At 36.6% G+C, this 26,585-nt stretch overlaps 2 protein-coding genes and 1 non-coding gene across 3 annotated transcripts; 1 reads left to right on the top strand and 2 right to left on the bottom strand.

The window, feature by feature from the left end:
• Nucleotides 1-8,315: 8,315 nt before the first annotated feature.
• LOC123313629 (ATP-dependent RNA helicase DHX8) lies at nt 8,316-22,348 on the bottom strand. Its single transcript, XM_044898592.1, has 11 exons — nt 22,197-22,348; nt 21,942-22,117; nt 21,725-21,882; nt 21,489-21,664; nt 21,158-21,405; nt 20,659-21,083; nt 20,362-20,603; nt 19,978-20,271; nt 9,037-9,362; nt 8,722-8,901; nt 8,316-8,642 (listed from the first exon to the last, which is right to left on the bottom strand). The coding sequence occupies exons 2-11, from the start codon at nt 22,115-22,117 to the stop codon at nt 8,420-8,422; spliced, it is 2,448 nt and encodes an 815-aa protein (XP_044754527.1). The 5' UTR covers nt 22,197-22,348; the 3' UTR covers nt 8,316-8,419.
• Nucleotides 10,789-10,861, top strand: Trnai-gau. The gene has a single exon. It is a non-coding gene; the product is annotated as a tRNA-Ile (tRNA).
• Nucleotides 22,126-23,195, bottom strand: LOC123314076 (ATP-dependent RNA helicase DHX8-like). The gene is made up of 3 exons (XM_044899189.1): nt 23,014-23,195; nt 22,214-22,951; nt 22,126-22,160 (listed from the first exon to the last, which is right to left on the bottom strand). The coding sequence occupies exons 1-3, from the start codon at nt 23,123-23,125 to the stop codon at nt 22,126-22,128; spliced, it is 885 nt and encodes a 294-aa protein (XP_044755124.1). The 5' UTR covers nt 23,126-23,195.
• Nucleotides 23,196-26,585: the final 3,390 nt, after the last annotated feature.

Below are 26,585 nucleotides of genomic sequence, written 5' to 3'. Positions count from 1 at the left end.
TCTACATAGAGTATACATGAATAAACATTCATTTACCTCACCTGTTGTATAAGTAACTATTATTTGAGCACAAAAATAATAACGAGCTCTTTTACTCATAGATACACAAACTTTTTCATTCGTTTCCGTAATTACACTGACAAACAGCTGATCAAAGTGGAGTGGAGTGAATACACGACACTTAGGACGGACACAGAGTGAAGGACCTATAGATGACATGATCATATGACGAAGAGCCAGTGTGTACAGGATACTTATGAGCCCTCTTTATCGGACTATAATATTCTGAAGATACAAACGGACAAAATAAAAGCTGAAAATGAGATCTAAGTATAAAATCAGAAGGCAAATTAATGATAAGAATATTCACCGATTCATAGAATCGCTGAAGTAGTAGGGAAAGATTAACCGATTCGTGCACATTATAAAACTTTGAGAACCACACAGAAAAATGTCAGATTTGCTCATACAATATACCTGTAGAAACTTATTTAAACTAGCATTTTGTATCCGTTGGTGAACACATACATGGAAAGGTGCGGCTATCTGTGAACCCTTCAGGCGAGTTGCTTGAAAACCTCAATAGTAAACACCATGAATATTTGAATCCAACTTCGGAGGAAGAAATTGTGATTTCAACAGAAAAGCTGAAAAATAAACTAATGAACTATTCTACGGTATTTCAGCGACGCTCCTCACTCAGATAGTTCAACATATAAAGCAGCCATTGTGTTTAATCTCAAAAGCTCACTTCCTCTTAACATCATGTAAGTGTACGTTAATGGGAATTAGGAAGGTGAAAAAATCAGCAAATCTTAGCTAATGCCAACGTTTCGCAACATATATTGTCGAAAAACGACAACACACACAGAAGAACACAAATCAACATGAATATAATAAAATAGACAATTGCAGAGTCACGATCCGCACTGAGACACACTTACCAAAGCCAAATTATGCTTTCAAAAAATAGATGGTACAAGAAGAAACAGCAAACAGTGATACATTGAAAAACTTATTGTTTTGTAGCGCGTTCGACATCACTTCAACCGTCGAATGAAATTCGTCAACTGAAGGAGACAGAAATCAAATGAATATACACACTACCACCCGCATATGTCCCACTATCAGAAAACAGACCGAACCTTTTATCGTTTTCTAGTTTTGAAAACTTGCATGAATTGCCCTAAATGTTATGTTGGTCAAACTAAACAACTTTTAAATAACAGAATCAGACAGCGCAGATATGATTGCAACGAGGCTAACAGAAATAAAGATTCAAAAACTGCTTTAGCTAATCATCATTTTCAAGAGCAGCATCAGTTTGATTTCGACAGTTTCAATATTCTGGATTTTGAGGACAACTGGTGAAAGCGCAATATTAGCGAAATGATATTTATAAGGCTGAACGAGACAGTTAATAATAGAGTGGACACTCAGAATTTGAGTTCCGTACATGAGAACGTTTTGGAAGTTTTCAAAACCAGAAAACGATAAGGGGTTCGGTCTGTTATCTGTTAGTGGGTCATATATGCGGGTGGCACTGTGTATGTTCATTTGATTTCTGTCTCCTTCAGTTGACAAATTTCATTCGACGGTTGAAGTGATGTCGAACGCGCTACAAAACAATAAGCTTTTCAATGTATCACTGTTTGCTGTCTCTTCTTGTACCTTGTATTTTTTGAAAGCATAATTTGGCTTCGGTAAGTGTGTCTCAGTGCGGATCGTGACTCTGCAATTGCCTATTTTATTACATTCATGTTGATTTGTGTTCTTCTGTGTGTGTTGTCGTTTTTCGTATTTATTTTTATTATTTAATTAATATTTTTTATTTATATTCTGTATTTTTAGCCCTGAAGAAGCGTCAATATATGTTGCGTAACGTTGACATTAGCTAAGATTTGCTGATTTTTTCACCTTCCTGAATCCCATTAACGTACACTTACATTGTGTTTAATACTTATTGATTGCTTTGAACAAGAAGTCTTTCCACAAGAGCTACAGGTCCTGTTCTACCTGAGAAAGAGGTTTCAAGTGGTGGAGTGGACGGAGATCACTATGAGGTTCCACACTCCACAGGGTTAAATTATCGGCCCGATATTATTCAATATGAAAGAATGATAACGCCTAAATGACAATGAATACAATAATAAGGATAAATTCAGATGCATACCACCCGCCGATATGAATATCGACAAGTGTTACGATCTGAATTGAGCTAGCCAATTTGCCATCGTCAAAGCCCCAAATGGAGTACGCTCCACCGAAGAAACGCAGATGCTGACCATGGTTTCGGCCTCATTTGGCCTCATCAGAGCAACATAGCATTTTTCCACGGTGGAGAACGTTTGGAATTGATGGAACTTTATTCAATGTTGGCATGTTCTACTATAGTCTATCCAAATCCGAGAGGCCAGCGTAAACAAACTGACTAATGCGTGATCTTATTTAAGGTACTCCTCTTATTGGTCAAAGCTTCAGGAACGCCATGTTTGCAGGTGGGAGTAATGCAGAACCGCATTACGTTTGATTCATTGATTGTATGCGAATTGTTGTGCAGAACTGCAGAGATCATTTATTGCTTTTTCTTTCGTAAATTGGTTTATAGGTGTAGCAAGTTATTCAAGTTACAAGCATTTAAATAATGTCAAGTACTGATACTGCTGAGGAATCGCGTGTTGACTTAAGTCCTCCAAAAAAGAGACGTCTGAAACGACACTTCAGTGCCGAGATAAAAGATATGATTTTGAATACTTATAAAATTGAGATTATTCAAAATGCAGGAATGTGTTTGAAGGACGTAGAACTCCGAGTTGCTGAGAGACTTGGCATTGGAGCTCGAAGTGTTAGGAGAATTATTTCCAAATACATAAATTCCGGTGTTCTATCATAGCCGGCAACAAATCAAAATCGGACCACCAAATGGGAGTCCTTATCAGATTTCGATAAAAATGTAATACGGCGAAAAGTTCACGAGTTTTTCTTCAGAAATGAACACCCGACTATAGAGAAAGTATTAAAAATAGTTAATGAAGACTCGAACTTGCCAAATTTTAAGAAGAGTACCTTCTCTATAATATTGAAAAAACTTAATTTCAAATATGGACGTCGCCAACGCAACAGTTTTTTAATGAACCGTGACGACATTAAATGTTGGAGAAGAAACTGTCTCACGAAAATTAGGACCTTCCGTGATGAAAACAGGAAGATTTACTGCTTGGATGAAACTTGGGTAAATGCCGGTCATACTAAATCCAAAGTGTGGACCGATGAAACAGTTACATCTTCTCGGCAAGCGTTACTTGCTGGATTATCTACTGGATACTACTGGGAAGGTCTTGAATTTTGAGTTTAACCCTCGGTTTCATAAAGCTTGATCAGAGAATCAACGATCGATTGACGGATGAACGTCAATTAGTTTTCAGTCGATAAGTTGGTCATAAGCATTCTGAATATCATTCTTGCACCAAATAATTATCTATACACGCCCATTTGATGATTCTCAACTGCTACTCCTCCAATATATTCGGAAATATGAAAGATTCAATGATTCGGGAAATCGAATGCCAAATCGTTGATCGAGCAATCAAAGTTTTGTGAAACTTGATGTAAGTACCTTTTTGGTGGAAAACAATTTCAACATTCTTTTTCAAATGAAGTGAATATATTTTTCCAGGCAAAGGGCAAAGAATTATAGTGTATCATATTGGCAGTGACACTGGTTTTTTAACTGGAGGACTCTGGACTTTCCAATCCAAAAAAACTGGTGACTACCATGAAGAAATGGATGGTCAGTCCTTCGAAAAGTGGTCGAGGGTATACTTCCTAAATTGGAGGAAAATTCTATAGTAGTTTTAGATATTGCTCCTTACCATTCAAGGAAAATGGAAAAAATTCCTAATTCGCAATTCAGAAAGAGTGATATCCAACAATGGTTGAGGGAGAAAAATATTGATTTCACCCCTGACCTCATAAAAGCGCAATAGTTGCAGATAGTCAGGCAGAACAAAGAAAACTTTGAAAAATACATCGTGGATGAAACCGCGCAAAGGCCCAAAATATTACTGTACTTAGATTACCGCCCTACCACTGCGAACTGAACCCTATTGAATTGATTTGGGCCGATGTCAAGAATTTTGTGGCAGATAAAAACACCACATTTAAAATGGCTGACATCCAAAATCTTTTTCAAGAGGCTCTCTCACGGGTTACTTCCGAAAGATGGAGAAAGTGCGTGAAACATGTCAAACAAAAAGTTGAGGTAGACATGTGGAAACTGGATAATATTATGGATGATATAACAACAGTCATCGTCAACTTAGAGGAAAGTTCTGCATCTTCTGACGACACTACGGGGTAGTCACTTTTACAAAAAAAATATTGTTACACATTTATATACATAGTATTTATTAAAGTGGGAACTTTAGATTGATTGTTCATTACTGAGACTCGTAGATAAGCATACATATTTTTCACCGGAACTGGAACACTCAAAAAGTTTTAAAATATAACGCTCTCGGAATTCAATTTATTAGTACACCTCTGCGTTATCACGTTCTTGACGCGTGATCACTGCATGCTGAAATGTTTACCGCTGGCCTCTTGGATTTGGATATACTATAGGTATTATTTTCCCAGAGCGCCATCCAACATGAAACGGTGTCCGATTCAATCCCCTCCAGATAGAAACCAAGACGAAGACAATAGCATATGAATCGGACACCGTTTCATGTTGGATGGCGCTCTGGGTAAATAATACCTAGTGGAACATGCCAACATTGAATAAAGTTCCATCAATTCCAAACGTTCTCCACCGTGGAAAAATGCTATGTTGCTCTGATGAGGCCAAATGAGGCCGAAACCATAGTCAGCATCTGCTTTTCTTCGGTGGAGCGTACTCCATTTGGGGCTTTGACGATGGCAAATTGGCTAGCTCAATTCAGATCGTAACACTTGTCGATATTCATATCGGCGGGTGGTATGTATCTGAATTTATCCTTATTATTATTCAGTATTTTCACGAATGATCTACATGCAAACTTGGAGGCTCACCAGCTTTGCAGCTATAGGTACAGATGACACCGCTCTTATTGAAAAATCAGGAAGCAGAAACACTCTGAACTGTCGAGTGCTCAAAATTGGTTCGCATCAAATGGTCTCTTGTTGAATAAAGATAAAACTCAGCAGCTCTTATTGTTTACTAACAAAAAATATATGACTGTTACTTTGACGTATCTAGGTGTGACTTTTCACTCATCATATTCCATACGTAGACGAATTTTGTAGCAGACTCTCGACCTCGATATATCTGATAATAAAGTGAATAAGACTGATCTCTAACAGTGACACGGCTAAGCTCATATACAGGCTGATTCGGGAGTAACGCACCAAAACTCCAGGTGTGTATTATAGACGTAAAAATAATTTTAAAAAGCCCATTTTTTTTAATATAACGTATTTACAGCAGAACCGAATTTCCGACATGGACATATAGTTTTAATTATAGCATTGTTTTGACAAATGTTCCAAAATACCCATTAACATCTAAACACATTCTACCAGAGACAACAGGTTGTCTCTGTATTCTACTGTGAAGGGCTCTTGTTGATTGTGATAAGAAGTGTGGTAAATTATTTAAAACATTTCAATTGCGCTACAATTTGAAAACAGATGAGAACCTTCTGATAAGCCGTGTAATACTTGTGCCACTTTATTTACGATTCCGGCACCGGCCACCGGACGGCAATTCGAAGTTTTGCGCATGCTTGGCGGCCATTGAAGGTGCCACCAATCAGAAGCTGCTTCCCAGTTTCTTACTTTAGTTTCATCACAGTATAGACTGTCTATACTGTGTTCTGGTTACTAGACTGGGTATTGGAGCGTACACATGTACGCGCGCTCAACGCGGCGTCTAACGCTCTCATGTGTACAAGGCATTAGACTTATGTGCTGATCAAAGATTATAGAGTACTTCTCTATAAATAATCTTTGGTGCTGATGATAAGCAGCTCATTTAGGCTTGCCGCAGACATGCAACTATTCAGTTTCTCTACAGTTGCGCAACAGTTTGATTGCAAGCGGTTCGTTGGCGCACACATACGCAATCGCTTAGTTTGTGTCGAGGCTGAAACTATTCGATTGCAAAACTTTTCAGTTGCATGTCTGCGCGGCCCCATATAAATGCATTGTACTAACTTCTGCAACTAAACAGTTGCAAAACCAAAAATTGCATGTCTGCGGCAGGCCTTATACTCGATTCCACTTCGCAATGAACTGACATCATCAGTCAGAAGTACAACATCCTTGCCAGACTGTCAAAATTATCCTAGATTCTAATGCCGACCTTGATGGTTATGACGAATTTTCATGTGGATTGAAAATTTTGAGGTTTTATTTCGTTTTATTTCGAAAGTTTGATGAAAATGAACTATGTATATATAATGATAAACATGTGACTAAAAGACCTGAACGGTGTTTTAGAGTTCAATGTAGGCTGACCAGATTATACCCAGTTCAATGACGGACGGACCTGATAAATGTGTATATATCTATACACAGGGCGAGTCTTTGCTTTGTAAAAATATTTTACAGTAGATTATTGAGGTCAAAAGAAATTTTTTTTTCATGTACCATATTTTTTACGATTTAGCCTTGTTAAAAAGATATAGATTTTAAAAGAATTGCATGCGATCAAAGTAACTGATTTTTCGAATTTCACCTATATTTTTTATTCATAAACGCCAAATTACTCGAAAACTATATTCCGAAATTCTTTTCATTCGATGAAACCGTTTGTGAGAACTGAAAATAACATTTAATTATGTTTTTCAACAACCTCTATCTTTTAAACCGAGCCGATTTGAAAAAAATGGTAAAGGAAAAAAGTGTTTTCTTTGACCTCAAAAATCTACTGTAAAGTATTTGTACGAGTCAAAGACTCACCCTGTATATGCTTCCAGCTACTCAGTTTCCTACCCCGTGTAGTGAAACATTTTTTTTTATTGAAAACAAAAAAATAATACAAGTTTATCACAACACAAAAACGAAAATATAATAATCTTAATACAATGGTTGTTCATTACACTGTGGAATGAGAATAGGGCTTCAGGCGTTGCTAGAGAATACTATGTCTAAAAATCAGTATGTTCTATACTGTCCTAGGATATGGAGTGCATGGAATTGGTTTTGAAGATTCTAGAAAACCAAACAGTTGATGATTCAATTGGAAATTGCACTCCAGAGAGCTCTTCGAAGTCAACTTGAAAATGAAAAGTGGAAAAACAAAAAAAAATTATTTTCTCCCAAACAGAGTGTCCGATATTGGGAAGTTTGGTATGAAAATTTAGGTTTTCGAACACGCTGAATTTATTGCAAGCAATTTCGAAAGCCTATCTCCGTTCGTTCAGATTTTCATCTTGGAAATGACATTTTTCAAAAATTGCAATTTTATATCTGCGTTATCTCCTATTATATTTGTCTGATCCAATTGGGATTTTCGGTTATATAATCAGCGTTTCCTAGGCTTCCACTCCAGCACAAATGACCTATTTGCTACGGTGTACAACGATGAGGGGATTCTATCTCACACTGCATCATAATCTTTTTCCTGTTCTCGGTGGAAATCCAAGAGTGCCTATCATCAGCCTCGACTCATGAGATGCTTGGAATCAGCCACAAAGCTAGGTTTATCGATTTGTCGGGTGCAAAATTGTATAAGAAATATGCTCAAAAATTTGTAGGTCAGTATTTTTCTGGGTTGGGTAATTACCCCCGTCGTGTCGAAGCCCTTTTGTTGTCATTATTCGGTTGAACGGAAACAAATTTTTCTTTTCTATTATACCGATTATCGTGATGAAGTAAATTTCAGTTTTGTCTAGCGGGATTTTTAGTTTTAAATATCTTAGTGCGTACCATTTTTTTTCTTACAAAAAATTACATGTATGCTATGGAGGGTACGCCTATGGTGAACATAAAATTCTTAACTGCATGTCAAAAAAACTAGGTCTTATAAAACCCACCAAATTTCATTTGGATATCATCTCGACAAGTTTCAGTTTTAAAAATTAAAACGCATTGGAAAAAGCTTATTTCGTTTGAAATTTCTCTGGCTTACGTTCGATGTTTCAGTATCAGAAAAGATTTTTTTTTTTTGTACAAAAATATTGCACATTCCATTCCAAGATGGTTTCGTTTTTGCTCATATCGAGTTGTGTAATCACACCACACCCAGAGATTATAAGATTTTAAGTGGGGAGAAACACATGCCCAAAACTATCTTTGAACAAGATGTGTTACTGGAAACAAAAACTTCTTGATACAGTTCAGTCTTTATTTACAACAGTCATTGCAAGATGAAAAAATATATACAAAAAAGATATATACAAAAAAAAAAATTATAAATTTTTTACATCTAAATTCCTCAATTTCTTCTTTTCCGAACTCTCGATATTCTCCAGGAATTAGGTTCTTCATACTTGTTGTACAAAGGTTCCAAACGTTGATTTTTCTTGAATTTACTGAGTTTAGTCGGATCAGAAAATTTGAAGAAAGCTGGTGCAAATTCAACCAGCCATTTTGGATCGATAGTGGTCACCTCCCTCATGTATTCCTTTGTTGTTTGGACCAGTTCATGATATATTATCCTGGAAAATGTCGAACAAATTAGTATTTCTGTGCCAAATAGAAAAAAAGTTTGATATTTTGAAGACCTCAAAAACTTACCATTCGGGTTGGCGATTGAATAAAGCACTAGAAGGATGTATGTAGACAACCTGGCTATCCACAAGAGTTCTGTATCCTTCTTGGGGATCTTTTTTGGCTGCATTTCTGAAGAAACCTGAACAAACAGCTTTTTGCACCCTCACCGCATTTTTCTCTGCTGATACCACATCTAACCTATGCCTGGGAAACAAAATTATACTCATAAAAAGAGGTCATAACTTGGATGGAGTGGCAGCTGTCAGAAAAAATTTGACAGATGACTGATGACATGTCGATGGTTACTCCAACTCATGGTATTTTCAGATCAAATCTTACCTGTCCATAATTCCCAATAATTGTTTTCTGACGTCCTGAGCCCTCTTCAATGTCCTAATTTGAACGAAATTATCGTAACACCACGTGTTGGAAAATTTGTTATTTTTCCAGCTGTTGTAAACAGCCAATAACGTCAAGTGATCTCCCTCAGGCTGATTGAATTTAGCTTTCTTCTGATCCGCTAGAGCTTGTTTGTCTTTCGGACGATAAAATACATTCTGCACAGAGAGCATGCTCACGATGGTTAAAATTTCGTCCGAACATTGGAGCGCTACTGACATTATGAGCATCTTTGAAAGATTCGGCTCCAAGGGGAATTCGGCCATCTGGAAAGAACTCCATTTAATCACAATAATTGATGGTTATATTGAAGGTTAGGTTCTTGAAGTACAATCCTAACCTAACCTAAATTCCATTAATAATAATAATTTATTCAATTCAAATAGTCATTGCACAAGTACAACAAAAAATTGAACATGTCAAAAAATAAAAGGGCTCACAGTGTCTTAGAGAATGCATAAAACTCTTAAAGACAGTACGGTTCACAGGCCATGAACATCTTATGCACCTCAAGCTTATAAACCTTTACACTGGATTCATGCAATCTTTTGGGGTGTGCCTTGAGCAATCTTAAACCCATGTATAATGGTGCTTTTTCTGTGAGAGTTAAAGTGTGTCTCGGATAAAGATATTGATCATTCCGTCTTGTTGAATTTGTGCTCTTATACTGCTCGACAAGTTCGTGATGGACATGTAAAAAGCATAGAATCTTATATTGTATGTATAAACCGTGAAAGATTAAAATCCCATGCTCTCTGAAAAGTCCCCTGCAACTGTCCCTATACTTCAAACCGAGCAGTGCCATTTTCTGTCGCACAAAAACCGCTTCTCCATGCGCTGAACCACCCCAGAAGATGATACCGTATGACATTAAGGTCTGGAAATTAGAAAAGTAAACTACTTTGAGGATTGCTAGATCCACTTGTTGTTTCAAAAACTTAATTGTGTATATGACCGAATTTAGGCGTTTCGTTAAACATTCAATATGAAAAGTCCATTTCATGTGTTTATCAATATGGATTCCTAGGAATTTTACCGTGTCTGAAACTTTTATCTGATTGTTAATGTTCTGGCAAAACCATTCTGGAGCGATCACAGCTGAAGACAATACCTTCAATTCCTCACAAATTGAGGAGAAGATGATTATTCTTACACCAGTTGACTTGTTAATGCGTTCTAGGACAGAGTCCGCTGTAAGCGTCGTTGTTTTTAGGCTAGGTGATGACATCAATACATTGATATCATCTGCGTAGGTGACTAGATTGATAATACCCTCACTCTCAGATATGAAGGAAGGTAGATCGTTTACATATATAATAAATAGTAGAGGTCCAAGCATGCTACCCTGAGGGACGCCACTCTTCGTTGTCTCAACCAAAGATATATATGTCTTGTCCTCAATTTTTATTTCAAGGCGTTGTTGCCTATTACTCAAGTAACTATCAATCAGTTTCAGCTGATTGTTTCTTAATCCGTATCTTTCAATCTCACTAAACAGTATGCCCTTATCCACGCAATCAAACGACTTGGACAAGTCCAGGCAAAGACCCACGGCAGTTCATTCTTTTCCAGATTCCCTCCACCTATAACATTTCCAATCGCTTTCGAACGCCGCAGTTCGGAAGTGATAATACTAACACGTGAATTCTGAAGATAGTGGTTTGCAGACAATGCAGATGGATCCTCACGTCAGCCCGGGTAGCTCAGTTGGGAGAGTACCTGACCGATAATCGGGGGGTCGTAGGTTCGAATCCTGCTCTGGGTGGTACTTTTTCAGAATTCAATTCCTGTCTGCTTGCCGCTAAAACCTTCATTTCATTATATTTCAGACACTAAACTATCATCAAAGTTAATTATATGCTTCAACGGTGTTGCTATGATCATTATACTTTTTTTAATAATTCTTATAGGTATGCCATCCCAACCCGTGGATTTTACATTTTTCATCGCTTTGACCGTTTCTATAATTTCATCCTCATCAACCTCAAATGCAAAAAAGGAGTTGTGTACGCGTGTAATGTGATATAGATCACTGTTTGTTGACTCTGATGACTTCGGCAAGTTTTCCGCAACACTAGAAAAAAAATCATTAAAATCATTGACCATCTTACTCGGATCTGGATGTTCAAACGATGCAGAACGATCAATTTTCTTCCCCAGAGATTTATTAATTATGCTCCGTACTGCTTTAGAATAGAATAGAAAAGCCCTTATTTCAAATAGAGAAACTTTACAAGTAACTCGAAATGAAACAGGGTCAAAATTTGGAAACTCATTCAAAATTCAAAAAACTCTCTCAGTGAATATGGCTCAATCTTCAGTAGCAGCTGGAAAATCTGCCTCTTGAAACTGTTCAATGTCGTCTCTGCTCTTATTTGGGGTGGCAGTTTATTGAAAAATTTTGTGCAACAGTACTCAGCATTCCTTTCCGTTCAAGTAAGCCTATTGTTTGGGTATTTCAATTCAGTTGTTCTTGTGTTGTATTTGGTGATGGTTTTACCTTCGAAGTAGTATCTATTCTTATAGACAAATAACAGACATTCCTGAATGTAAATGGCGAATGCTGTTAGTAAATTGTTTTCATGGAATTTTCCTCTACATGATTCTCTGAATTCCAGTATGTATATGATGCTCTCTTTTGGATTTTCAAGATCTCCTCCATTCCCGAAGAGGCCCCATGGAAAATGATACCGTATCTCATCTTTGTTTCGAATACCGCCTGATAGATTGTCTTCATAGATGTTGAGTCAAGGTATCTACTCAGGACACCCAAGGAGTAACATATAGAACTGAGTTTTCCACATAAGTTGGTGACATTATCACGCCAGTTGAGACTTTCATCTATGGTCAAGCCCAAAAAGTTACAATTTCTTTCCAGGAGAAGCTTATAATCAACTGTCTCAATGCACTGAGGAATTTCAACATTTGCGTGGTTGGTGTGAAACATTGCAACACTTGTCTTCTGAGTGTTCAAACATAACTGATTTTTAAGAAACCACTCATTTACTTTTGTGATGGTAGATTCAATCAGGCATTTTAGAGCACCAAGAGTTTTTGCATTCAATAAAATATTGGTCTCATCAGCATAATTTATCAATGAGCAATCGGTGATTGAGACTGTCTCAGCAAATAGATTATTAATGAAGACAATGAAAATAAGTGGACCCAAAATGCTTCCTTGTGGTACACCCAAATCAACTGGAAGTGGATCTGAGACGGCTTGGGTTTCTTCGTTGGTGATCAAGACTTGTTGTGTTTGAGAAGAGAGATATGATCTGAACCATTTAAGTGGGATATCTCTTATTCCATATGAATTCATCTTTTGCAGTATGTGTTCCTGGTTGAGAGTATCGAAAGCCTTCGAAAGATCAAGAAAGACAGCCATCACAATTTCCGAACCCTCCAGGACCAACAAGGTTTTCCTAATGAACTCGTATATTGAATTCTGGGTAGATTTTCTTTTTATGAATCTATGTTGTGCGGAGGACAGAATATCCTGATCAATAAGGAAAGCCATTAGTTGTTTGCTCACCACGAGTTCAAATATTTTTGAGAAAGATGGAAGTAGGCTTATTGGCCTGTAATTTTTTGGTGCATCTTCACAACCTCTCTTGAACAATGGTTTCACAAGTGCTTGTTTTAAATGTTTAGGAAATTCACCCAGTTACAGCGAGTTATTGATCAGGTATGTGAAGGGATGGGCAAGTTGTTCTTTACATCTTTTCATCACGTTCACCATCTATTCCACAGCTGCTTTTATTTTTCAACAGATCTATTATACTTAGAATTTCCTTCTCATTTACTTTTTCGAATCGAAATGTATTAGGATTTGGTGGAATATTGGAAGAAACTTGTGATATTTTTTGTTTTATTATGTTTTTAGCCGATGTTGAAAAGTAAGAATTAAATCGCTCTGCCATCTCCTTAGGATATTCTAAAATGGGGGAAGTTCTTGTACCTTGGCATTTGATGGTTCTGACTATGTTCCACAAACTTTTAGTTTTGTTGTCTGACTCTACAATGTGCTTCTTGAATAATTTCCGTTTTTCATTTCTTAGTAGGTTGTCATATTCTTTCTTTATTTCTTTATAGGCCTCATTGAAAGCAGAGTTCTTTGTTTTGTACAGATGTAGGATATCAAGTTTCATCTTGCAGTTTTTTATATATTCGTTCTCTGGTCTAATATGCTTTGGCTTAATAACAGGCATTCTCTTCAACGGACATGCATTTTGAAATTCATTCATAAACAGTCCCAAGAAGGTATTCCACTGCTTGTTAATATCGTGTTTCGGTATTTTATGTAGACCATTCCAGTTTACATATTTCAGTCGTTTTGCTAAGTTATCAGTTCTTTCCTTGGGCATCATTCTTTTATATTGATATTTTGTAGAGATTTTTTGTACAGGTATTGTTAATATTTGTGCTGTTTCATGGTCCGAAATTTTTGTTTTTTTTAGATCCATACTGTTGTTCATTAGTTAATATATTATCTATACATGTTTTAGTAGTAGCTGTTGTTCTTGTGTGTTCCATTATGGTTGGATGTACTCCATAAGAGCGCATCAAGTCATAAAAGGATAATGCATCTTGATTTTCTGGGTTTAACAAATCTATGTTGAAGTCTCCTCCAATAATAACCGTGCTCTTGTCGCAACAAACAATATTCAGGACCTCTTCAAATCTCTCTAAAAAAGCCTTGGTATTTCCCGGTGTTGTGTAAATAGATATCACAGTAATAAGATTCTTTCTCAGCTTCATGTCGATGGAAGATATCTCAATTATTTCCTCAACTGACATTTTGATCAAATCATGTCTTATACGGTAGGTGGTGCCTTGTTTCACATAAATTGCTGACCCTCCATGTCTGTTTGGTGGTCGACAATAGAAGCTCGCCAATTGAAAACCCTTGATTCCATCATTCTGAATTTGATCCTTAGTTTTCCAGTGTTCACTGAGACATAGCGCTTTAGACTTATTTTCAGATTTTTTGAATTTGATCTGTTTTTCCTTTCTTAAAAGTAAATCATATTTGTATATAGCATCCTCACATAATTGTAGGTGTTCCGGTTTGAAACTAGATGTGACAAAAAGGTAGTCTAATATTTTTTTCTGACATTGAATGGAAGGGGAATTGGTATTAGTTGTAATGTTATTCAGTGAGAAACAGTTGTTGAAAATAGAATAGTATGCATTAAACATTTAGAGTTCACATCAGGCAGCCGTCGCGTAAACAACAGCCGCTGATAAAATCCTATACCTACGCAAAAAAAGTGTTATTAGTAATCAGCCACCGACTCCGGGCATAAAAACCCGGATTGATCGAGCTATTACTAAGTAAAATTCGAAAATCGCTCCAGAAAAGGAAATATAATTTCGACAATTTAAATATTTCCGCTAATTTGTAGACCAGAATTCAATTGAAATCGAAAAATAAAGTGATTCCTTATCAGTCCAGATGGTGGATGGATCTGATAACCACAGATAGCGTGAGATAAAATAAAAATATGAATTTGACACCAGATGCCGTGAATACCCCGTCAACTGAAATAAATATGGATATACAGGAAGGTACACATTCATCTAGTTACTGCAGAATGTCCTCAACAAGTGAGGAAGAATTCGTTGGATTCAGCGCTAGTGAAATAAATCAAACAAACAAAAATCAACAAAGTTGGCAAAGTATAGGACGTACAACGAAGAAAAGGAAAATTAATAATTCAAAAAATTATGAAATCACAACACATAATAGATTCAGCAGTCTGAATGAAGATAAAGAAGAGAGTAATAAAGCAGATAAACCAATCACCAAGGTTCCTCGCCCTCCGCCCATTTTTGTTTACGGAGTTAATAATTACAATGAGATGATCTCCATCATGAGTGAAATCCTTCAAATGGATCAATTTACCACAAAAACCCTAGCTGACAATACTGTGAAAGTGAATTGTCTAACTGTTGAAGGTTATAGAAAACTTATTCACCACATGAGGAATAATAATATAATACACCACACGTATCAACCAAAGCAGGAAAGAGCATTCAGAGTTGTTATAAAAAATGTCCATCACACAACAAATGTAGAGGATATCAAGCTGGAACTCTCCAAAGAAGGACACACAGTAAGAAATATCCACAATGGAAAAAGTAGGATAACAAAAGAACCTCTGAATTTATTTTTCGTTGATCTTGAACCGGCCCTGAACAACAAAGAAATTTACAAGATTCATGGCATACAGAACAGGTTAGTGACAATCGAACCACCAAAAAAAGTGAAAGGACTAATTCAGTGCATGAGATGTCAACAATATGGACATACTAAAACCTATTGCAATAGGCCATATGCATGTGTGAAGTGTGGTGGGGAGCACAATACGGCACATTGCAAAAAAAGCAACAATACCCCAGCAAAATGTGTATTATGTAATGGTCCGCATCCAGCGAACTATAGAGGGTGTCAATTTTATCATGACCTAGTCAAGAAACCTGAAAACGATAATAATAGGTTGAACATACAAAAAACATCATTCAAAAACAAACATATGGATAATCAATTACCAACACAACAGCCGCAGAAAATGAATTACGCTGAAGCTCTACGCAAAAATAACAAAACTACAACACAAAATGAAGAAAACAGTTCAACAATACTAAGTACCTTTTTAACAGAATTTAAAGGCATGTTTCAGCAATTAATGCAACAAAATAGCATGATCTTGAGCATGCTCTCAACGCTGATCAACAAAATTCATTAAACTAATTAGAATAGCACAATGGAATGCCAACGGACTCTTGCAACACAAGAATGAAGTTGAAACTTTTTTACAACACAACTTTATCGACATCCTCCTCATAAGTGAGTCACATTTCACTGATAGGTCATACTTCAACATACCAAATTACATCACCTACTCTACCAACCACCCAGACAACACAGCACACGGCGGAACAGCAATTCTAATTAAAAACACCATAAGCCACTATGTAATGCCAGAATACAAAGTTGATCACCTTCAAGCTACTTCGGTCAAAGTAAGAATGTTCTCCTATGAATTGACAATATCAGCTGTCTATTGTCCCCCTAAACACAATCTGAAAATTAACCACTATAGAGATTTCTTTACCACATTAGGCACAAAATTCTTTGTCGGAGGAGATTTTAACAGTAAGAATACTCTCTGGGGCTCACGATTAACCACCACCAAGGGACGAGAGCTGGCCAAATTGTTGCAGGAAAAAAACTACTCCTTCTTGTCTACTGGAAGTCCTACATACTGGCCCAGTGATCCGAATAAAACCCCTGATCTACTAGATTTTTTTATAACAAATGGAATAGCTTCATCATATATGGATGTATGTTCAAGCTATGACCTATCATCAGATCATACTCCAGTAATAGCGTCACTGAGCACTTTGATAATCAATAAAAAGTCTCCACCAAAACTACATAATCGAAAAACCAACTGGGTTGAATACCGCAAATTAATTCATGAGCGGGTCTCTCTTTCCTTGAGACTGAAGGAAAAAAAAGAAATCGAAGAAGCACTTGATTCATTTACAACTATTCTTAAGGATGCAGCCATCCAAAGTACTCCAAGAAGTTGCAATGACAACAAACCAGAACCAATACCATTAGAAATTAAAAAGCTCATTGCTGAAAAACGCAAAATAAGATCTAGATGGCAAAACACACATGCTCCTGCAGACAAAACAGCATTCAATAATATAAGCAATAAACTTAAAAATAGGTTAAGAGAATTGAAGGAAGAATCATTCAATATATATATCACCGGATTGAACCGATACGACAACTCAATATGGAGACCTATAAAATCCAAGGTAAAACCAACAGAACAAAATGTCCCAGTGAAAAACTCAACTGAAACCAATGCTAGATGGGCTAGAAGCGAAAAAGAAAAGGCGAAATTGTTTGCACATTACCTGACAAAGGTATTCAAACCAAATGACCAGGTCATTGATGAAATTGTTGAGGAAAATATTTCTAACATCCCTACAGAAACTCAAAATATAAAGTTCTTAACACCTAAAGAAGTATACAAAGAAATCACTCATCTGAACCTTAAAAAGGCACCAGGTATTGATGGAATAACTGCAAAGATGATCAAAGAACTGCCTAGAAAAGGGATTGTTATGGTAACCTACATCTTTAATGCTATATTGAGACTCGGGCACTGGCCCAGATCACTGAAAACAGCAGAAGTACTCATGATACTGAAACCGGGCAAGAATCCACACGAAGTGACATCATATCGACCCATAAGCCTTCTGCCAATAATCTCGAAAATATTGGAAAGATTATTACTTCAGAGAATAAACGCCGAAATTCCCATAGATCATTGGATTCCTTCACATCAATTCGGATTCAGACAAGGTCACTCAACTGTCCAACAAACGCATCGAATAACGCAAACCATAAACCAAGCGTTTGAAAAGAAGCTATACTGTACTTCAGTCTTTCTGGATGTGAGTCAAGCGTTCGATAAAGTATGGCATTCAGGACTCCTATTCAAGATAAGAAATATTCTTCCTCTAAAATTCTTCAATATACTGAATTCATACCTTACAAACAGACAGTTTAGAACTAGAGTAGGGCATGAAGTATCAGATTATTGTCCCATTCAAGCTGGAGTCCCACAAGGAAGCGTGCTGGGCCCGTTCCTTTACCTACTTTATACCTCGGATCTACCAATAACAGCTCACACTACAACAGGAACATTTGCTGATGACACAACAATAATGGCAGCACATGAAGACCCAGCAACAGCGACTAAACTAGTACAAGAACACCTAGACAAATTACAAATCTGGATGAAAAAGTGGAAAATAAAAATAAATGAAACCAAATCAAAACAAGTAGACTTTACACTGAGAAAGCAACATTGTCCTCCAATCAAATTGAACAACATAATAATTCCACAAGCTACATCAGCAAAATACCTAGGCTTTCATCTAGACACTAGACTAACCTGGAGGGAACATATTATCAAAAAAAGAAAACAAATTGATCTGAAAGTCAGGGAAATTAATTGGCTCATCGGAAGAAAATCCAAGTTACCACTTACAAACAAAATATTGTTGTATAAAACTATCATCACCCCAATATGGACATACGGGATAGAAATCTGGGGATGCGCAAGCAAATCCAGCATAGCTCTGATCCAAAGAACGCAATCGAAAATACTTCGCATGATGGCCAACGCCCCATGGTATGTGTCCAACCAGACTTTACATGAAGACTTAAATATACCATACGTTGAAGAAGTCATCAAGCATAGAAGCAAACATCACCACGCAAGAATGGAAAACCACTCAAATATTTTACTCCAACCCTTACTGGCAAACACCTTATCAAGAAGATTGAAGAGACATTGGCCAGCTGATTTAATGGAATAATGAGATTCTCTCACTGGAGATAATCTCCCCGCCCTTTGACTACTTGTTAACACATTAACTTATAGAATATATTCTGATTGTTAATAATTATTGAGATTAATAAAAAAAAAAAAAAACATTTAGTCCCACATAAAGTTTTGATTGTCAGAGTGACCAAGGATATCCTCCCAATTATGTTCACTAAGTTTAACTAAAAATCTATCTACAGATTCTCCATTGATGATTCTAGTTTGTCTAACCGTTTTTCTCCTGTTGATGTAATCATTAATAGAAAATGAGAACTTTTGCGCCGCATGATCAGATATATGTTCCTCCACAACCCCTGAATTACCCGCAATATTTGTAACAATGTTATCAAGAAACGTTGCAGAGAACACACCAATTCGTGTAGGTTCAGCTATGGTTGGTTTTAAGTTGAAACATTCTAATAGTGTCAAGAAAAGTTTAGTTGTGGGTGAACCAACAAGAATGTTCACATTGAAATCCCCCAGCAATATAACTTTATCCACCTCTGTAAGACAGATAAGGAGCCCTTGTGATAGTTTCTCAAGGAAGATATTGAAGTTTAGCATGGTTGAGTTTGGCCTGTACACCGTAATCAGTATAATGCGAATACTATCAACACAAATCTGCACTGCACATCTTTCAAAAACGTTAATAATGCTCAGTTCATTTATATCTGCTCTTATCTTAAAACTAATATTATCCCTAACAAAACATGCGCATCCACCATGAATACATTCATCACGACAGCAATAAGCCGCCAATTGGAATCCATCAGAATGATATGCAACCAGCTCTTCTCTAGATTTCCAATGCTCAGAAATCGCAATAAAATCGATCTAATACTTGTTTATGTTATGCTGCAGCCTGTTGAAAGCTGTATCAAGCGCCTGAACGTTCTGATGAAGGCGGACGAACTTTTATTGTCCAAGTTTCCTGCTCTGCTTGCATTATTAGGACTGTTGCCTGGAGACTTACCATTATGGAGAGTTGACCAGCCTTTATGACGATTACAGAGGCTCTGTTTTACTGTTTCATTATGGGGTTCACAAAAATCCGAATCTTTTTTTCAACTCCTTGAAAACCTTTACCAACCTGTCCATCTGTTGGTGCTGCTCCAATCTTCAAAGGTATTCGTTTGTTTTGAGATTTGTTGGGATTCTCTTGATTAATATTTTGCAGCCACTTATTATTTTTGCGTTTGGATGATCTTTTTCTACGCACTAATAGTGGTATACACTTCCACAATTGATACAGAAAACATTACTAGTTTGTTTCTTTCTACAACACTTGAAATTGATCTTTTTAACCGAAATGTCAGAGGATACGTCTTCCTCGTCGCCCGCCATATTCGGATTATCTGTCATCAAATTGACGAATTTTTTGTAGTTTGTTAAATTTTTAGATCAGATTGAATTTTTTTTTCTTCGTCAATAATATGACGATAAAACAAATCGAAATAATACTCACTCTTCTTCCAAGCCTTGTCAACAACCCCTCATCGTCCAATGCTGACAAAGAATGTAACTGTTCCAAGGCCATGATTAGAGATTCCACAGGCGGCGCATCCATGAAATCAAAATGCAGAAGATCATTGATGCCCATAGTCTTTAACTGTAAAACTGTTGTAGCCAGGTTGGTTCTTTGTATCTCTGGTACTGGCGTTGGCAACATTTCATCACGATATGCCCTCTCTGTATATAATCGGTAACATTTCCCGGGTCCGGTTCTTCCTGCTCTTCCGGCCCTCTGTTTAGCTTGAGCCTGAAAAATAAATCAATCAGTAAAAGGCACAGGTAGAATGGCACAATTTCAAAAAAAATTCTAAATTTATTTTTTATTTTAAAATCATACCTGTGAAATAGGCGTTACTACTAGAGAATCCATGCCGGTTTTGGAATTGTAAACTTTTTGCTTAACGAATCCAGGGTCGACAACATAAAATATACCATCAATGGTCAACGATGTTTCTGCTATATTGGTGGCAATTACAACTTTCCTGCTACCTGGAGGGGCCGGTTCAAATATTCTTGTTTGCATTTCAGAGGGTAAAGCAGAATATACTGGTAGAATTATAAGCTCCGGCACATCAGGCCCTGAAATTTAATCCATATAAATTCTTATATTGAATACTTTTCAAGATCAATATACCTAAAGATTTCATCCTCTCATAGAGAATTTCACAAGCCGTGTCGATTTCCTCTTGACCAGTCAAAAAAAGTAAAATATCACCGGGAGGTTCCCGCAAATGAATTTGCATAACGGTGATCAAACTGGCATCCAAATAATCTGTTTCTGGTTCCTTCGCATACAATACTTCTACTGGGAATGTCCTTCCGGGTATTGTGAAGATAGGGGCTCCAAAGAAATATTGGGAAAATTTAACCGCATCTAACGTTGCAGAAGTGACAATGAGTTTTAACTCAGGTCTCTTGGTTACTGCCTGTTTGAGCAAACCAAAAAGGACGTCCGTGTGAATTGTCCTTTCATGAGCCTCGTCCAACATGATGACAGAATAACTCTTTAAATCTAAATCCATCAAACACTCCCTTAGCAACATACCGTCTGTCATGTACCTAGAAGAGACATTATTTCATGAGAAACCTGCGCTTGTGAAATGGAAAAACTTCATCAGTTTATTTCAACTTACTTTATGAGAGTTTCAGGACTTGTGCAGTCTTCGAAACGAATTGTGTATCCAACTTCTTGTCCCAGTCTACATCCAAATTCTTCTGATACTCTTTTGGCCACGGACATGGCCGCCACTCGACGAGGTTGGGTACAACCAATCTTACCTCTTGCTGTCAAACCTGCCTCTGCTAAATATTGAGTTATTTGTGTTGTTTTTCCAGAGCCTGTTTCTCCAATAACGATTAGTATTTGATTATCATTCACTGCCTGAAACATGATAATAAATTGAATTATTATAGCTAATGATAGAATATTTTTCAGCTTTACTGAAATAAGCACTTAATACATACCTTACAAAGTTCATCCTTCAACTTATAAATTGGCAATGATTCTCTCTGCTGGATGATACTCAGATTTGTTTTCTTCCCAAAGGATGATTTTTTTCCACCAATAACATGTTTCTTCCATTCAGGCAAATCTTGGGATTGCAATCCAATACCTCTTATTATCTGAGATTCAGGTTCATCTGCAAACAGTAAAATATGAATTTTTTTTTCTAATCTCTAGAATTAAAAACATCTCATACCTGAAGGCAAAGGATCAATCCAATTTTTGCCCTTAACAGATGATTGCGAGTCAGTTTCCTGCTCCCTTTGCAACATTTTCTGCTCCCTCCTTTCTTTTGCTAAAGCTGATTGCATCATAGCTGCTTGTGCAAGGGAACCATCAGGATTTTTCACAATTCTGAAATTATATTAAAGTTTCAATATTCCTGTGAAGTTTAAAAGGTCATTAAATATTACTTCACTGGGCTTAAATCATGTAAAGCTCCGCCGTGGCCTTGTAAAAATGGCGCCTTATCTTCAACCAATTCAATTTCAATATCAGCCTCCCCTTCTTCGTCTTCCCTGAGTAATAATCCAGTTTCTTTGTCAAATTCGGGAAGTTCACTTTTGCCTATGCACCCAGAAGATATCATCTGAAACATCATGAATACAGAATTGGAAAAAATTCTTGACCTGCTGCAAGTTTGAGATTGGGCATTTGTTTTGAAATACCTGCTCAATTTCCCAACGTTCAGGACTAGAGATTCTGGTCACACGTTTTCTAGAGTCCTCTTCCCCTTCATCAATTCCTACAGGCAGTCTTAAAACAGACGTACTGTTATTTAAAGGTCGATCAGGATTTCTATCCCTGTCCACTCTTTCCACTTGTAGAAATAACAACCTTGATCTCCTTCCTCTAGACCTTGATCTTTCTCCTTTAGATCTAGATCTCCTCCCCCTTGATCTTGATCGCTTATCTCTAGACCTAGACCTCCTCTTCTTTTCTTTTGATCTAGACCTCCTCTTCTTTTCTTTTGATCTGGACCTCCTATTACTAGACCTTGATCTTTTTCTCTTTGAATCTCTAAGTTTTGAATGAGACTTACACTCCATTTTATCTGTGCTACCCTTGGTATCTCCATTTTTATCTATTTTATTAGAAGGAGCATCTTCCTCGAAGAAAGCCATCAAATGAGCAACAACATTTTCATCTTCTTTAGATTCATTTTCTCCCACCTCCAGTACATCTGTTCCAATAGGATCACTGTTGGGCAAAGCTAAACCTGGAAATTTTTCTGCTAATTCCTCTTTTTCTAAGGAATCAGGAGGCCCTAACGAAGATTTCTTTTTTTTCGGTCTCATGTGTTGAATTATTCGGAGGAGGTTCTTTAATAAGGAGTCTGAGAATTCTGCCTCAATTTCCGTGAGGGCCTTTTTGAAAGCAGGAAATGTTTCATGCTCCTCAGATAGATGTATGATGAATTCAGCTGAAATGAATGCATTGATATACTTATTTCAAATATCAAAAGCTGTAATGAATTTAACTTACCAACATCTTTGTCGTTCAAACCCAAATGATTTTCTAGCTCTGTGCAGACTTTGGAAACCAATGAAAGATATTCTAGTTTTTCTAATTCATCCATTGTCTCCTGCCTATTCATAGTATTTAAAATAAATAAACAATAAATAAATTTTTTGTCAGTTTACGTTTTTGAGGTTAGTTAAATGTATCCCTCCATAGAGAAAGGTTCTGGTTCTCTATGGCCTCATGGGTCGCGTTCACAAACTTACTTCGAGAGTAGAGTATGAATGAGCAGAGACAACCTTGTCTCTGAATATGAGTATCAAGCTGTGTTGCCAATCGGCGGATTTTTATCCGAATTGCGGATTTTTTTAGCTCTCGCGGATTTTTTTCGGATTTAAAAATATTTCGGATATTTTCGGATTTTTTTATGTTATACAGTTTTAAAGAATTTCTAAAGGAATTGAATTATTCAAATCAATTATTGAGGCTCTTGCCACTAGATGATTGAATAATTCAAATCAATAGTAGAGGCTTCGTGGAATATTCCTATGGGGAACTGGAGAAACCACGTTAAAAAAATGCCAAATACACTACTTAAGGAGTGGAGCGATAATGTGTGCATGTAATTTGAAATACGACTTTCTCACGAATAGAATTTTTTTTTAAAGAATTGTACGATCTGCAAAGTTTCTTGAGGTTTACGAAAATGTGCGAGCTTTGACCTCAAATAAAAAACTGTACAAGGGAGATCGATGGGAATTTTTGAAAAATTATTATATTTGTTTATGTTTAGGTAACGAAATAAATAACGTATTCGGCGTTCTAGACCTGGTACAAAATTCAGCTACCACTAGGGGGCATCATATTCACAGCTCAAAAAGGCTAGTGAAGATTTTTCACATTGAAAAAATGATTGGAATATTGAGAATAGAAGTGTGTTATCTGTTTTCTTAATTATTTAATTGTTCGATGAACGAGCGGATTTTTTTCGGATTAAGTTATGGAAGCATCGGATTTTTTCGGATTTTTTGGTGAACGCTTCGAGTAATCAGAGCTTACTCCAGAGATTCTATATCTCTGGCTTACTCAGAGTAAGTTCGTGAACGCAACCCTAGCATAGTGTATCAGGGTTGCCATGTTGGGGTATTTTCCCCCAAATTCGGGGGATTTTGGGAAAATTTGGGGGACAACATTTGTTGGGAATTCAAATTTTTCACTGGGGTTTTTTTGGAGTAAAAATATGTATATTCAATATTGTATTTTTATGTATCCACTCTAAAGCCGGGTCCAGACCATAGATTAATAAAACAGGTCCAGACTATGTAACAAAACATGTTATACCTATAGCAAAGTTATATAACTAGTTAGAGAAATTTCAGTGAAAAAGTTATATAACACAATGTTATACAACATTATTCTTGCTATATAGCAAATTTTATTTATTAAGCCGGTCCAGACTATGTAACAAAACATTTTATTAACGAAGTTATACAACAAATGTGTTATAAAACTTTGTCATATAACTTGTTATAAAATAGCAGAGACATCCAGACTATGTAACAAAATAAAACTAAACAAAAGTGCTCATCTGGAAGCAGTGGCATCTGTAGTATTGAAAATGTCCTCGAACGTAGAGGATGTCATTTTGGCAGCAGCAGCTTGCGTGATTTTATGTAACAAAACATTTTATTAACGAAGTTATACAACAAATGTGTTATAAAACTTTGTTATATAACTTGTTATAAAATAGCAGAGACATCCAGACTATGTAACAAAATAAAACTAAACAAAAGTGCTCATCTGGAAGCAGTGGCATCTGTAGTATTGAAAATGTCCTCGAACGTAGAGGATGTCATTTTGGCAGCAGCAGCTTGCGTGATTTTATGTAGACGAGTGAAATCTCATCGTTGAGAGCTAGAGGAGCATTATAGTGGAACAACTCTTTTGAAGGATCTAGCAATGGATGACATAGACCCATTGACAGGGGACATTAAATGTGATGGAAGTTTCAAAAATTTCCTAAGGATGACAAGTTCTGATTTCGAATACCTGATAAATCAAATCGGCCATACAATAGGCAAAAAAGACACGACATTTCGAGATGCAATACAAGTAAAAAAAAGATTGGAGCTGCATTAAATGTTTAATAACACAAGTGTGGACAAAGTAACCGCCAATCTTTGTTTTACTGGTATTGCATCTCGAAATGTCGTGTCTTTTTCGCCTATTTTATGACCGATTTGATTTATCAGGTATTCGAAATCAGAACTTGTCATCCTTAGGAAATTTTTAAAACTACCATCACATTTAATGTCCCCTGTCAATGGGTCTATGTCATCCATTGATAGATCCTTCAAAAGAGTGGTTCCACTATATGTTCCTGAAGCTTTCAACGATGGCCGTATCCAAAATCTCCGTTACGATTTCACTCGCCGTCTACATAAGATCACGCAAGCTGCTGCCACAGAACACACCCTTGACTTACTTTATGGCTGCTGCTGCCAAAATGACATCCTCTACGTTTGAGGACATTTTCAATACTACAGATGCACTGCTTCCAGATGAACACTTTTTTTAGTTTTATTTTGTTACATAGTCTGGATGTCTCTGCTACTTTATAACAAAAGTTATATAACAAAGTTGTATACCACATTTGTTTTATAACTTTATTAATAAAATGTTTTGTTACTTAGTCTGGACCCGGCTTAAGGCAGCTCACATTATTTAATATTATATTTATTTCCTCTAAGGCAGCTCTTTAGTGCTGCCATCTGTTGATTGTTAAGGGAGACAACCTGTTGTTGTCTTATTTAACTCTAAAAGAGTTCAATAGTTATAGAAGCTTCTCACATCAGGCAGACAACGCTGAGGGGATTCCCCGAATGTTCGCCAGGAATCCCAAAATTTCAATCAGAACTATACCTCTCCAACTTCAAATTGGGACTAATCACATTCGAATTGAGATTAAACAAATTCAAAATGAGAATAAGCAACTTCAAAAAGGTAAACACAATCGAATTGGGAATAGACACATTCTATGGGACTAAACAATTCCATATTGAGAAAAGTCATTTTCAGTTTCATTTCATATTTCAAGAGAATTGTTCGGAAGAAACTAAGAATCCAAATGAGGAGAAAATTTATTTTACAACTCAGAATTGTATATCAACTTGAATTTGTTTAGTGGATTAGTCTCAATTTAAAGTTAAATAGGTATAGTAATACTATCTGAGAGTTCTTTCTTGAGTTCAATGTCTCTGGAGCTCTGACTACATTCACATATTACAGAGTAGAATGATCTACATTGAACTCATAGCACAGATTACTAATATATTATATTATACATATACAATTTTTATGGAAGACCCACACTGTCCCACACTTTATTTTGAGGATTCACCCTTTAAAATTGTTTCCATCTAGTCATGCATTTAGATGATATAAATTACATCCTGTATATGGATTTTTGTTCCAGCGTGTCAGATTTTTGGAGGATATGTTAATTGGACCCGAAGGAAACTACTTTTCAAGGGACTGACAATTTGGACGTGACGCAAGGTCATATTTTGATTCAACACCTGAGAGTAATGCTCCTT

Source organism: Coccinella septempunctata, chromosome 5, assembly GCF_907165205.1.
Source record: "Coccinella septempunctata chromosome 5, icCocSept1.1, whole genome shotgun sequence".
Lineage (NCBI taxonomy): Eukaryota > Metazoa > Arthropoda > Insecta > Coleoptera > Coccinellidae > Coccinella > Coccinella septempunctata.
Note: the sequence above shows the minus strand (reverse complement) of the source record. Positions and strands in the feature narration are given on the sequence as shown.

What these genes read in the sequence shown, in the direction of transcription:
- LOC123313629 (XM_044898592.1), bottom strand. Translation starts at nt 22,117, where the DNA reads ATGATATCTTCTGGGTGCATAGGCAAAAGTGAACTTCCCGAATTTGAC. An exon ending in TAGTAACGCCTATTTCACAG is followed by an intron (nt 20,272 to 20,361) that starts GTATGATTTTAA and finishes TTTATTTTTCAG; the next exon opens with GCTCAAGCTAAACAGAGGGC. An exon ending in TTATTGGGAATTATGGACAG is followed by an intron (nt 8,902 to 9,036) that starts GTAAGATTTGAT and finishes TTTGTTTCCCAG; the next exon opens with GCATAGGTTAGATGTGGTAT.
- LOC123314076 (XM_044899189.1), bottom strand. Translation starts at nt 23,125, where the DNA reads ATGAATAGGCAGGAGACAATGGATGAATTAGAAAAACTAGAATATCTT. An exon ending in TTTGAACGACAAAGATGTTG is followed by an intron (nt 22,952 to 23,013) that starts GTAAGTTAAATT and finishes CATTCATTTCAG; the next exon opens with CTGAATTCATCATACATCTA. An exon ending in CAGAATCTCTAGTCCTGAAC is followed by an intron (nt 22,161 to 22,213) that starts GTTGGGAAATTG and finishes TCAAACTTGCAG; the next exon opens with CAGGTCAAGAATTTTTTCCA.